This window comes from Lolium rigidum, chromosome 3, assembly GCF_022539505.1.
Source record: "Lolium rigidum isolate FL_2022 chromosome 3, APGP_CSIRO_Lrig_0.1, whole genome shotgun sequence".
NCBI lineage: Eukaryota > Viridiplantae > Streptophyta > Magnoliopsida > Poales > Poaceae > Lolium > Lolium rigidum.
In genome coordinates this window covers 117,827,045-117,840,551 of record NC_061510.1, presented here as the reverse complement: position 1 = coordinate 117,840,551, position 13,507 = coordinate 117,827,045, and the positions used below count along the sequence as shown (strand labels likewise).

At 44.3% G+C, this 13,507-nt stretch overlaps 2 protein-coding genes across 3 annotated transcripts; both read right to left on the bottom strand.

Moving 5' to 3' along the window:
- Window positions 1-104: 104 nt before the first annotated feature.
- LOC124702217 (probable glutamyl endopeptidase, chloroplastic) lies at window positions 105-6,976 on the bottom strand. Of its 2 annotated transcripts, XM_047234339.1 has the most exons (15): window positions 6,721-6,976; window positions 5,700-5,913; window positions 5,467-5,577; window positions 5,331-5,376; window positions 5,140-5,249; window positions 4,559-5,062; window positions 3,994-4,122; window positions 3,416-3,712; window positions 2,862-3,320; window positions 2,604-2,669; window positions 2,429-2,489; window positions 2,192-2,341; window positions 1,972-2,109; window positions 1,178-1,458; window positions 105-492 (listed from the first exon to the last, which is right to left on the bottom strand). In XM_047234339.1, coding segments are annotated over exons 1-15 (2,808 nt in total). In that variant the 5' UTR covers window positions 6,962-6,976; the 3' UTR covers window positions 105-491. The 2 variants fall into 2 exon arrangements, with proteins under 2 accessions (XP_047090295.1, XP_047090294.1); XM_047234338.1 differs by lacking the exon at window positions 105-492 and having other exon boundaries at window positions 1,174-1,458.
- A 1,143-nt stretch (window positions 6,977-8,119) lies between these two features.
- On the bottom strand, window positions 8,120-10,984 carry LOC124702215. The gene is made up of 2 exons (XM_047234337.1): window positions 10,791-10,984; window positions 8,120-9,240 (listed from the first exon to the last, which is right to left on the bottom strand). Exons 1-2 carry the CDS (start codon window positions 10,861-10,863, stop codon window positions 8,450-8,452), a joined length of 864 nt encoding a protein of 287 aa, XP_047090293.1. The 5' UTR covers window positions 10,864-10,984; the 3' UTR covers window positions 8,120-8,449.
- Between the last annotated feature and the right edge of the window lie 2,523 nt (window positions 10,985-13,507).

Sequence of the window (13,507 nt, the reverse complement as noted above, 5' to 3'; positions counted from 1 at the left end):
AGAATGGATGGAGTAGTGTTTATTTTCCATTCAGGAAATATATCCTATGAACTAACCCACTGCTGCGCATACACGCCTCTCAGTTTGGGCACCGAGAAACAATATAATTCACATATGATCGATTGCCTCCCAGGACGGACCAAAAGATTACTGCTCTGGTAATGGTATGCACTAGTCTACACCTGTACATAGTCATCAATCATGGGAAGAATTACAGTATCTTTGGCCTCCCAGCAACAGAATTACAGTTGAGTGAATCCAGCCAAGCCAAAATATCCACCAATGTTAAAACTCTTTCCTTAGCCCCACAAATCTGTCAAATAATCAGCTTCTGTCAAAATACAATGACAGTCCAGACTTGCCTGGAAGGACCGGCTCATACAAGTTCAGCAGCACGTCTTATTTTCCTTTTGCGCATCTGCATGCTGTCCATTGATGATTTTATTTCCCGTACATTATTTCTTGAACTTTTCTCTCTTAACAGCAGTTGATCTGCATGAGATGAAGGCAATTTGTCATGTTCTCAACTCAAGTAAATAGCAAAGAAACATAAATATTAACATGGATGGATGCACACTTAACCGAGGGAGACGGCTATTCTAGGAGTACAAGCAACACGATGCAGAAGTTGCTAAAATTCATTTGTTTCAATGTGCTTTGGAAACTGATTACACGGTGAGTGCTGTATCACTCTCCTATCAATCATTCTGCTACCTCCCCCTCCATAAAAAAAATCCTACAAGATGAACAGATTCCTGGTGCAAGGATTAGCTTCTAATAAAACCTTATCATTGCTTCTATAAATTACTGTACATGGCTCCCCATTTCCCTCCTCATTGTACCAGTTTCCCAGTTGCCACCACAGCAGCAGTGATGAGATGCCGACGTCTACTGCTGCTGTGCCAAGAGTGGTTGCCCAGGGGTATCCGGAAGATAAGCATATGGGTAGTCGCTGCTACATTGGTTAAGACTTAGACAATCGGTGGTTTGTTGGTGCATTGCTCTACATGGAAATTATGTCCTATCTGAGATGGTGGTGGTGGACTGGTAGTTCATCCCCAACTCCCCCTTGAACATCAGTAAAAAAAATGTAACAGCAAACAGACTAACTTAGCCACAATACGCAAGAAAACGGATTTTAGCTTCATAAGAGAAGCAGCAATAAGAGGAAAGTTACCACAGAAGCGATCGCGGTGTGGATGAGAACCCGTCAGAGGTTAGACCTTCAACAGCTGCTCCACCACCACTAGCTGACAATGTTTTACTTTCACCATCAGAAGCTGGCTCTGAATCCGCTTTGCTAGTACCACTGATGCAGTACTTCTGCAGCCACCTATCAGACTCCCAAAGACAGTGCATAATGCTCTCCCTGGCAGAGTAACCATGGCTTTCGAAAGGAAGTATTACCAAACGAGACTGTACACCATGACCCTTCAAGGCATTGAAGAATCGGTCCGACTGTATTTGAAATATAAAGGGGGAAAAGGTTAGGTTACACAAGACTATCATCTAAATCTGATCAAGTAATGAGCCACTGACCAGGAAATTAAAAAATCCCATGGAAACTAGGTCAAAATATCAATCCATAACAATGTAGAAACTACTTTTTCTCAAAAGACAATGCATGGCAGCAGGAAATAATGAACTAGCCATACAGCCTATCAAACAGCGCAAACCAAAGCATTACTTTACTATGTAAGACGTGCAAGGTAGGTACACATTTATAATAACGCAAGACCTGGAATGACAAATCAAATTTCCTAGGTCTCGGTACAGTGTCAACCTCGTTATTCCAACTATCGACTGTACAGCCTCCACATGGAAGCAAATATAGTTGCAAGGTAAATTATACATGCCTATGAATTTGCGATTAGAACATATTCAGACATTAGAGATGGCTGTAGTAGTTCAAAGGTGACCAGTGCTGACTCTTGTGCAAAGCAACTGATGTCTTGGTCCATAGGACTTTACCTGCATTGTCAGCGTTCCAGAATTGTTGTCTTGCTCTCCATGAATAAGTAATATTGGTCTCTTAATTTTGTTTGCTGACATGAAAGGGCTCATCTCCACGTAGGTGCTAGTCGCCTCCCAGAGTGTTCTATCCTCATTCTGCAGAAAAAAGCAGGTAGTTAAGACTGAACATCTGACATTGCACCAGACAGGTGGTAAATCATTCAGCATTTGCTTATACCTGAAATCCAAATGGAGTTAAAGTTCTGTTGTAAGCTCCAGAACGAGCAATTCCACAGCAGAAAAGATGAGGAGCATGAGCTAAGAGATTGGCTGTCATGAATGCACCATAGGAATGGCCACCAACAGCAATTTTATCAGGATGAACCACCTAAAAACAGTGATAGAAGAGATCATGTGCAACCCTCCAAAGGCATTACCCGAAAAGGCTAACAAAAAAGAATTACAAAAGGCTCACCCCTCTCCTGACAACTTCCTCAACGGCAGCCTCTGCACTAGTTACTAGTTGTTCCACATAACTACAAAACAATTTGCGTTAACAAGAGAAATAAGTTTCACGTACAAGTACAGTGAACACCAAAAAATCGGTCAACATAGAAGGGAATGGAATAGGGCAAAAATAGCAAACACACCTATCGTTGGCCTCTACATCACCTTCACCAACAATCGGGATTGTCGGACCTGAAAGAATAGCAAACCTGCAAACAGAAGTGTCGAGTGAGAGTGTGTAACTGTGTACCACAAAGGAATATATTTGAAAGGCATGCGTCCAAATTTTAACTTCAGCTAAATTTGGAGGTTAAGGGAGCAGATGAGGTTTTTATCATGAGAAACTGCAATAAGGAATAAATGGCATGTGTACTCTGGAAGATCAGAAAGATAAATCATACCCTCTAGCCAGCCAAAGCAGAGGGGATGTAGCACCAATCCCTGAAAACTCATTAGGGGAACCGCGTACTTGTCCGGCAGCATCTTTGCTTTTAAACTCACCAGGGTATGACCAAACTAAACATGGCAAAGGTCCATCTTTTGATTGATCATAACCTGGAGGTAGATACAGGTTCGCTGTAAGTTGAACCCCGTCCTTCCGCTGGTACCGTATCATCTCTTTATACAATGAAGCAAGCTGGGGGTATGGGTGGGGGAAATTTGTAATCTGAACTTTCTTCTTTTCTGGCCAAATTTGCAGATAATATTGTGTATTTTCTGTTTTTGATTCCTTCGATGTAAGTATCTTTAACTGATCAAGGGGAAGATCCCCATCAGTTTTATCTGACATCAGTGCAACAACAGTTTCAAAGTACTTTTCCTTGTCACTTTCCCATATTCGCTCTTTACTTCCAGTATTTCTGCGAAAATAAAGGCATCAGCTGGCATCTGGAATACATTCTACAACTATATTATGACAGAAAATAAGTGAAATGATTCATGGATATGGACATACATATCAAACAAGTCAAGGAATGGGACATTTCCTTCTGGTGTGGCACCCATTCCATTCAGCAAGAGATAAGTGCTTTCATCTTGCTTATTGACCTTCGCAATAACATAGGTTCCCATGGTAGTTCTTCGCAGCATTGGTGAGCCCGGATCAGAGTACACATCTTCGGAAGATCTGTCAAATAAAATTCGTGGACTGACATCTTTTTTATCAGGAGCGACCACCCATGTTCTTGTTTTCCGAGTTTTGTACCATGATTCATACACCAAAGCAAGAGATTCATCACACCAAGAGGTTCCTCTGCACCAACAGAACAAAAACAGGACAAGAACAGTTAATTACTTGGTACACAAGTTGCAAAAGGATAGGGAGTTGTACAAAAAAGGACAAGTGACTTGGATTAGGACTTCATATTTATTTGATGGATAATTTTATATGAGTACTCTTTATTCATAACAAGTCTCCTGCTAGCAGTATTGCACCTATGTCAAAGAACAAAGCTTAACCATGAAATCAAGGTGTGGTAAAGCAAAGATTTCTGATCCTACTGGAGTAGGCTAATGGAAGTTCAAAGGACATACCCATATCGAAGGTCAAGTTTATGTAGAATTTCTGGTTGTTCACCATTTACGGGCTCAGCATTTTCCATGTAAACTATGTCACGTGGTGAAACCTCTACCTTTGCATCTCCACCATCCTGTGTCTCCACCCTATGTAAAAGAAGGATAAACTAAACCAAGCTAGAAAAAGAAATAACACATAAAAGACCAGCATATCATACATATATTAACAAAGATATTCTCAACACATAAAAGACATTCTCAACTCAAATTACTGTATCATATGAAAATAATAGTAAACCAAAAGGTATATTTGGCACTATAGAGCAAAGTTTGTACATAGAAAGATCTAATAGCTAGAATGCTTTCATGTACTCCCTCCTTCCATAAAAGGATGTCGGAGATTTGTCTAAATTCGGATGTACCTATATCTATACACTAAAGAGTGTCTAGATACATCTAAATTTAGACAAACTTGCAACATCTTTTTATGGACAGAGCTAGTACCAGTTATCCAGGCAGATGCTACTTTTTAAGGCTTAAACCAAAAAATAATGCATCGGTCATCAGGTGATGTTTTGCGTACCAATACAAAGTTGAAGGTTTGTCTGGCCTCCAATAGATTGAACGTTTTCCCTTGCGCACACTGCTCGTCGCAATTGGTATGTCCTCTGCAAGGGGCAAATCACAAAGCTCCCTAATAAATTTACCATCTGCAGTCCATAATTCAACTTTCTTTGGAAACCTTCCACAGGGTACGATATATGAATATGGACGGTGGATAGAAGAAAGCATCAAATATTTGTCATCCGGTGATGGATCAATGGATGTATATACAGCAGGAGGCCCCATCGGCTTCACAGTTCCATCCAAAGAGGCCAACATGAGCTGTGAGGTTGCATAGTAATCAAATAGATCAGCATCGTATGCATCTTTTAGAAGATCCTGGAAAGTTCTCACTTGGACCACAGTCTTTGTCTCATTAGACTGAATTTTTGGACCAGCTGGAACTAATGGCTTCTTTGGTGGGGCACCACGTGATACAGGGATGGTGCAGACTAACAAAGTAGAGTTATCAACCCATACAAAGCTGCAAAATAGTAGAAACAATCATTTGGAAGAAGAAACAATCAAAATAGCAGGCATAGAAATATTAGAAACATTCACCTGTCAAAAATAGCATTCAAGTAAATATCAGGAGATTTAAAAAGTGGCTTTGCTTCTCCAGATTCCACGTCTGCAACCCATACCCTTAGCTTGCTGATTTTGTTGTCCTCCTGCTTGCAAAGAAGTCTGTTATAGTGAATCATGGATAACACAACAACTACCTTTGTATCAGAGTCAATCCAACCAATTACCTCCTCAACTCGAACACTGAATGATAGAGTACGTCCGTCATGTGACCTGGTTCACATGGTTGGGTGTCACGAGCCATTACAAAAAGTACCAAAAGAAACGATGGAAGTTACTTGATACAAATATCTGGAAATTTACCAGGTAACAAAATTAATCTTTGCTCCTTCAGGGTATCCATAGACCAATTTCTCTGGGCCCAATGTTCCATCATCCATTAGCTTATGGATACCTATTCCGGTGTAGGAAGACCTACAAATTAGGTAAATCAGATTTCCATCTATGACATGCTGTAAAGCGTAACAATGAACTAGTAAAAATGAAATGAAATAATTCAAAGACTGAAATTCTGAGAAACCATTGACATTACTTACATTCGACTTCTAGTATTGGAATGGCCATCGATCCTTACACCAGCAAGCTTGTCCTCAGGCTTTGCAAGATCAGATAGTGGTGGCAGCGCTCGACGTTTGAGAAAAAGAATCTTGTCTTTGCTTGGTGAGAATGACAACACAGGAAGTGGTGGTGCATCAACTATGTCCTGTATTTCTTTTGGGGGGAGGCGGTAGCCCAGTGCCGCCGAAAGATCTGGATGATATGCAAACAAAAAATCACTGTTCACTCTACCACTGTCTATATTATCTTTTCATGCAGAGTTAAATGCAGGACAAAGTCTGCTCAAGCAGCACTTTGCAGATTTCACCGTGCGCACGAAAAGAAAACTTGTATGATTGGCGGAAACAAAAATACAGTTCCGTTCAAGGAAAATATTTGCAAAGGAACAACTACGAGCCGAAAACCACAAAGAACAAATAATTCACATGGAACAACTATGCTCTTTCCTAGATAAATCATGCATTGCAACTGAAGGTGCTACACAAAGACAATTCCCTAGTAACGAGCGCCATTGAATGTCAATTGAACAAGTCTCTTAACTTGCAAAGGTAAGCAACTGAAAGTCAACAGACTCTTATTAAGCTGCATGCTCCCTACAAATCTCTTATTGAGCTACACACAACATAAATACTGCTCAGTGACAAGATTTTCGCAGCAAAAAGTCAGACTAATTCGCCAAGCTCTGGATAGTGGTATTGCGCTATTGGCGAGCAAACCAAATCATAATAACCGAAGTGAACTCGAGAGGGCAAGTGATCCGATCTTTACCAGAACAAACCAGATTAATCTAAATTATACACAACAATCCTATCAAGTGCAATCCAGATCGTAACTTATGAAAACTACTATCTTTTCCAGGAGCCGATCCAGGGCCAAAGTTCCAATCTCTCCCCAGCCAAGCCACTCCAATCCACTAAACCCACACAGCTTCCCCCATCCCCCACTACAAGAAGTAACAAAAAACCAACGATCTCTCGCATAAAAGGAAGCAGCACCGACCGTCGTCTTCTTGGGCCAAGCCGGATGCCGCCGCCGGGTCATTGGACTCCCCCGCCGCGCCGGAGGCGGTGGCGGCGGCGATGTGGGACATCCTGGACGAGGCGGAGCTCATGGCGCTCCGGGGAGGCAGCCGGAGGAGAGGCCGCGGGAGATGAGAGCGGCGAAGGGGAGCCCGCAGCGGCGCGAGCGGGAGCAGGGCGACGCGGAGGCAGGCCCTATGGAGGAAGGAAAGGGACGACATGGTTTTCTGGCCTCCCTCCCTTCTTGTATACGAAGGGAGGAGTAGATAGCATAGAATAGTGGGATGGTGGGATACCTTTGTAAGATATTTCTGACCTTTTCGAAACTATTTTTCTCAAATGTATAACTGTATTATACTGTTTTTTGCAAGTGAAGTTTTCATGCCTTTGATAATTTCAGGTTCCTTGATTTGCTTCTCCAAACACGCAGAAATTGTGTGCTGCTATCTGGGGTTTGGTTCGGTGATGTGAATCAATCAGGGCTTCTTTGAGCCTCAGATGAAAAATCCAGTCTTGATTGGAAGAATCTGATCCGAGTGTACGCTATGGAGTCATGTTGTCGACACATGGTGGACGACACAGGAAAGTGCTCCCATTTTCCATCTACAGTATTTGTCAGCTAGCGTGAGACTCTTTTTAACAGGATTGAGCTTCAGTGACTTTGTCAGTCCACAAAGTCACGGACTTTGTGTCACTTACAAGTGGGATAATGTGGGGCACATATAATGAAGTGTCCCACATTGGCCCACTTGTAAGTGACACAAAGTCAGTGACTTTGTGGACTGACAAAGTCACCAAAGCTCAATCCTTTTTAACGGCCTATATTGCATTGTAGCATTAGCTGAGCAGCGACAGCGACTGCTGACAGCAAATGATTGGTCACTGACGCCCAGTTTAGCAGAGGTGCGTCTCTTTTCATGCCTCTCACATTGCAAGAAGTATAACGTAGTGTCATCTAAGTATGCATCGCAGTTTAAGGACGATAAAGAGAATTCTAGTATCATGACGCATCAAACTACTAGAAAAGCTTATTACTAAGAGATCATATCCACAAATTTGTATTGATGGTATATAAAACATAAAATAAATGAAGTGGCAGTATGATACTATACAAGGTGAAAGTACTTTTCTTTTGCGAAACTAAATTAAACGAAGGTCAATGGACTTCATGTACATGAATGCACTAGGCCTCAGCCATTTCAGGTCACAAAAACGCCAGTTCTTACATGACGTAAGTGTAAACTGCATACGGAGGGCCCAACACGCGAAAAGACGGTGGGAGCTCACAATTCTGTTGATTCTCCAGGTAATTGAAATGCTTTCAAAAAGAAGTGGCATCTGCCCAACCCTGCCAAAACTGAAACAAACTGCCCAAGGTATAAACGGCAAACGAACTCTATAGACCTGCTTCCAGATACCTGTCTCAAGATACAATGTATACTGTCCGACGTGTTCTCTGTTCATGTTCAGTGTCGCTGCCGTTCAAACAATTCAGCAGGACAGTACCACAAATTTTACAAGGGAAAGTTTATATACAAGTGACCAAATAAGATTACAGAGAAGAAGAATCGTGTCTAACTGTATCATCTTTGAACCATGGAAAGAAAACGGAGCAGGACATGTCATATAACTGAACAAGCTAAGTATTCATTGCTGCAAATTCCACCCTAACTTTTGTAAGTTCTGTCTGATATCGACGACTTGTAGTCTCAGAAAAAGCTGAAACCTTGCGACTCCTCCTGTCGCTGCTCCTCTTCTGCTGCTTCACCGTACGTCGGCTCCTGTTCTGCCGTTTCATCGTATGTTGGCTCCTCTTCTGCCGTTTCACCGTACGTCCGCTCCTCTTCTGCCATTTCACCGTACGTCGGCTCCTCTCCTTCGGCACTCCTATAGTTATCTGCGAACTCCAAAGCCTCTGCCGAAGCATAAGCTGATGACTGGTACTGCTCTGGGCGGACAAACTGGAGCATGTAGTTCAACCCGTTGATGACGTCGTAGACCATCAGCCCAATTCTTCCCCCGACCCAGCTGCCTAGCTGGCTTCCAGCAAGATAGCCAAGCTTTCCCAACCTCTCCTCGCCATGGAAGCCACCCACATAGGTTCCAAATAAGGTGCCGGTGCCCCGGAGAAAACCCTCGGTCATGCTTCCGCCAAAGTACATTGCTTCAAAGAAGTCCCAGCCAGAGGAGATTATTGGCCCCAATATCCTCTTGGCTTGACGAGCGGCCACTTTCGTCGCCTTTGCACCGACCTTCTGAGCTTGCTTGGCTGCCTCGGCAGGGCTCAGGCCTTCCATCACGGCATCAGCTAACGCTTTCTCAATGGCTCGTTGCCGCACCTTTTCCATGTGTGCACTTCGGAGGTTGTTGACATACAGCTTGACCCCCTCCTTGCCTGCGCATGCAAAGCTGCCTGAGCCCATATCGAAACAGTTCAGGAATGTGAACTGCCCACTCTTTGATGCAGCCTCCTTTCCGACAAGTTCCCTGCACTTCTCAGCTGCAAATTAAAAATTTGAATTAAGGTTATTTCTAGAGACATAAGGTCTACTTCTCCAAAAGAAAGGGAACTTTGGATGCCAAGAGAAATATCAATGCAATAGTTACTAAAGTATAGCTACTTTTCATGGGATCATGGCTTGCCAACATGTCAACTTAGCAACACAGAAAGAATTATCTTTCAAAAATAATTTGAGACGCATGGATCCGTTAATTGGAGACTTAATATGCGTTTTTTTAGTAGAACACGTAGATTTCATTATCATGGACACATAGCCGAACCTACAGTCGCCAAACAATATATATCAGCAAAAAATTGGATGTCCACACTCAATGGTCCTTTGCTGCCATTAAATGTGCTACTTGATTACACTCCCACAGGATGGAACCCACATTACAGTTATTGAATGAAAGTAAAATGGTATCAGTACTTCTTAGCTCCTTCACCAGCACGACATTGCCCCGACAGGTCCAAAGCATTGCTTTGCACAGCATTTTCTTTAGCGCAAGGAATCTGGTGAATCTGTCCATGCCCGACAAACTTACATAATGAATTACACGCATCATTTGCCAAGCTCCCTTACGCTAGTACGGGGGGAAATGAGTAAGGCAAACCATATTGGTAGATTGTGCACTCCACACTCACTGGTATCGGACAGAGTTTACAAGCTACTAACTCACAACTCATCCCTGATTTACTTGAAACATAGTGATATACCTCTTGCAAATATTGCAAGGAAATGCTGTGTTCAATGACCCAATGTGGTCCGACCCTTCCCCGGACCCCGTGCAAGATGCGAGCTTCATACACCAGGCTGCCCCCCCTTTTTTTATAATGGTACAACCAGCAAAACATTGCAGGAGCTCTCAGCACTGGGTACGTCCTTTTTATACAACCAGCAAAACATTGCTATTCCAAGTTTTTCATCATAAAGGTGGCATGGTACTCTACCTTGAAGACTGAGTCAGCCTATTTGTATTACTGGGTTGGATATTAACGTGTGTTCATGAACCTATCAGTACGAGATACCATGGTACACAATGTTCACTTGTGTTTCAGCTCAGCCCTATGTCAGATGCTAATCTGTACAGCAAAGCATTGAAATAATCCTTAACAAGTTAGCACCGAATTCGCACGATATATATATGCCTCATTCCTCGTGTCCACTTCGAAATTCGACCGATAACTTCAACCCAAACCTGGGAAGGGAACGGACAATTAACCCAAAGCAGCTGAAATTTCAGCAACAAGAGCCGTCCCCTTTGCTCTTCGTGGACATTACCAACCGTCTTTTGACACCCAAGATCGCCACTGAACGTGCATCCATTTTTCGCTGCGCAACAACCGCCCCCACCCCCCCCCCCCCCCCGAGAAAGAATCACCGAATCGCGGGTTGAAAGGTGCCGAAAATTACCCATGAAAACGCGCGGGGATCTGCCATTCTACGAAATATCTAGCCCGCGGGCTCCGCCTCCGTGATTTGGCCAGGAAAAGTGTAAAGAAACAGAAAGGGGGCTACAAACTGGAGATTGTGCGGCCGGGAAGCATACCGGTCATGCTGAGGGCGAGGACGCCGGTGACGAAGAGCAGCAGCTGGACGCGGCGCTTCTGGATGTCCAGCATCTTCGCCTGCGTGCCTGCGCTCGGCAGAGGAAGGAAGGATCTCTCCCCCGCCGGTGGAGGAGGAAGAGGAAGACGAAGAGGGGAAGAAGAAAGGAATAATAACGAGAGGAAGAAAGGGAGGGCAGATTCCTCGAGAGAGAAAAAAAAAAAAAAAACGTCAAGAAGTCCGGCTCGCTGGTGCCGCGTGGCGGACGCGTTGCCCCAGAGGACACGGCGTTATGTGGGTCCCAACGCCATGGGCCCAGTGACCGGAGAACTCATCCGCACGTGTTCGACTGAAATTCACAAAACTCTAGCCCTAGCCTAAACATAATTGAAAAGCTCTTTGATGTTGTATCAAGATGGTGAACCCGAAATCACTAGAAAAGAATTTTATTAAACTTGGAAAGAAATAATCACACTAGCCGTGATATGGAATTCCCCCCCCCCCCAAAAAAAAATGCAACATGTAGATGTGCTTTCATATGTATCGGGCATTTTCACATAAATCCAAAGCAATGAGACCACTTTAAAAGAAATAAGTGCATTCGTAGTCTAATATGACCCTCCAATAGCCGCAATGAAGCCAACATAACACAAGAAGCATGTGTCTTGTGTGTGACATGACACGTCACTCTGATGCCACCACCACGCCTAGGGCCATCGCCCTGATATCCAAGTCAAATGACCTGATGAGGACATCCCTACTACACTACTACCACCGTTATTGCAAGATGAAGATGATGCTGCTGTAAAGCTCAAGTCCAATAAAGTTAGGATTAGACCCATAACAAAGGCTCGTGCGAACCTACTCAAACAACAACTTGTTCCTAAATTATACTTTGATCGATGAGAACTTTATAATGCCTAAGTCATATTACTTAGAGCATCTCCAACAGGCGCTGTAAAATCTCGCGCGCTATACCGGCGATTGGGCGCGCTGTATACCGCTCGCGCGCGGCATAACAAATTTGCCCCCGGCGGAGGCTGTATTTTGCAGCGCGCGTTGGTGTGCGAAAAACGCACCTCCGCCAGAGGTGCTATTTTGCAGCGCGCGCGCGTCACAAACTGCTAATCCGACCGTTTTTTTTTTGAAAATTCATCAAACAAACTATGAAATTTGATCGAAAATACGAATATATTTAAAGTGCGACGATACAATGCGACATTTAAACGAAAATACTAAATAAAACTACTGGTCGTCGGACTGGTCGTCGGACTCCCAGTCGAAGTCGGAGCTGCTCAGTGTCGTGTCCGACACCGGCGCCTTTTTCCCGCCTCTGCTGGAGCAGCGCGGCAGCGCCCGCGCGCGGCAAACCGGCGGTTTTTTTACCGCGCGGGCCTTTTAGCGCGTCTGTTGGAGATGCTCTTATGCATGATCAGGTATGAAGAGGGAGCAAGCATCACACGAGGAGAAGAGGAGCAGCTGGACGTGAAGCTGGACATGAAGACATCCCATGGACGGGCGAGGGAGGAGCGGGAGGTATGCGCGAGGGAGGAAGAAGAAGTTGTCCAGCCGGTGCCAGGCCCGGTCCGACCGGCCGCCACGCCGGCCGGCCCGGTCCAACCGCCCCCTACGCCGGGTGAGCCCGGTTCTGACTGGATCCTGCACTGGTGCCAACCGGGGGTGTACTGTATGTCACCTCGGCGCCCCTGTCATGGCCCGGTCCCAGGCCCGGTCCAAACCGGACCGGCCGGTCCCAGGCCTGGTCGACCGACCCCTGCGCCGGCTCTGAGTCTGTCTCGACCAGATCCCGATCTGGGTCGATTTTCTATGTATTTTCTCGAACCCTGGTCATCCTGAACCCTAAGTGCCCAGGAGCCCCCAAATTAGGTTTAGAACACCTTTAAGATAAACCCTAGTTCATAGTTGATCGCTTTGCAACTCTATTGAATCTCTACACCATATTGCATTGATTTGGTGTTTACCCCTGAAAGTGTTGTGTGATCTGTTGTTCTATTGGGAATTAGACGGTTGCAACTTACCACTTCGTGGTCGGCGGCTACGTGCGCAAGTGTGTGGAGTTGCGAATATCTTGCAGGGTTGAGAGTTGTTGCATTGGCGACAGGGACCAATCGAGAGACTTCGTTGCGTCATACAAGTTATCATCCACTTCATCATCGTGTTATCTCCGTTGTGTTCATCGCGTGATCATCATCACCACCGTGCTTACTGAGAAGATCGGGACACCCCTTATCATCTTGGTATCAGATTTCAGTGTTTCCTCGGTAACCATCCACAATCCACCCCATAGTTGAGTTGTGAGTGTTTCCTATCCAGTAAAAACCATAAAAAGTTAGGGTTAGGGTTTGCCATAGCCATAGATTGCACTAATTTCGAGTTTTAGTTGCTTTTCGTAGTTGTTTTTGTGTATCTTTTTCTTCCATCTAGTATTGCTAGGGTTTGTGTTTCCGCAATCATCTAGTTTCAGTCTTTGTTCCTCCGAGTCCACATAGCGTACAGTGTGCTTGTCCCAACCATAGACACAACCTTTCGATATAAGTGACTAGGAACTTCCCCAGAAGAGACTAGTTTTACCGCTCGAAAGGCTGCTCATTAGGGTTTTGGTTTTGCTGTTGGCCGTGTTATCAAGGAGTTGAGTCATAAAATCAAAAGATCAAAAAAAAAAAGCAAAAAAGAGCTACAAGTGTTTAATTTTGAGGT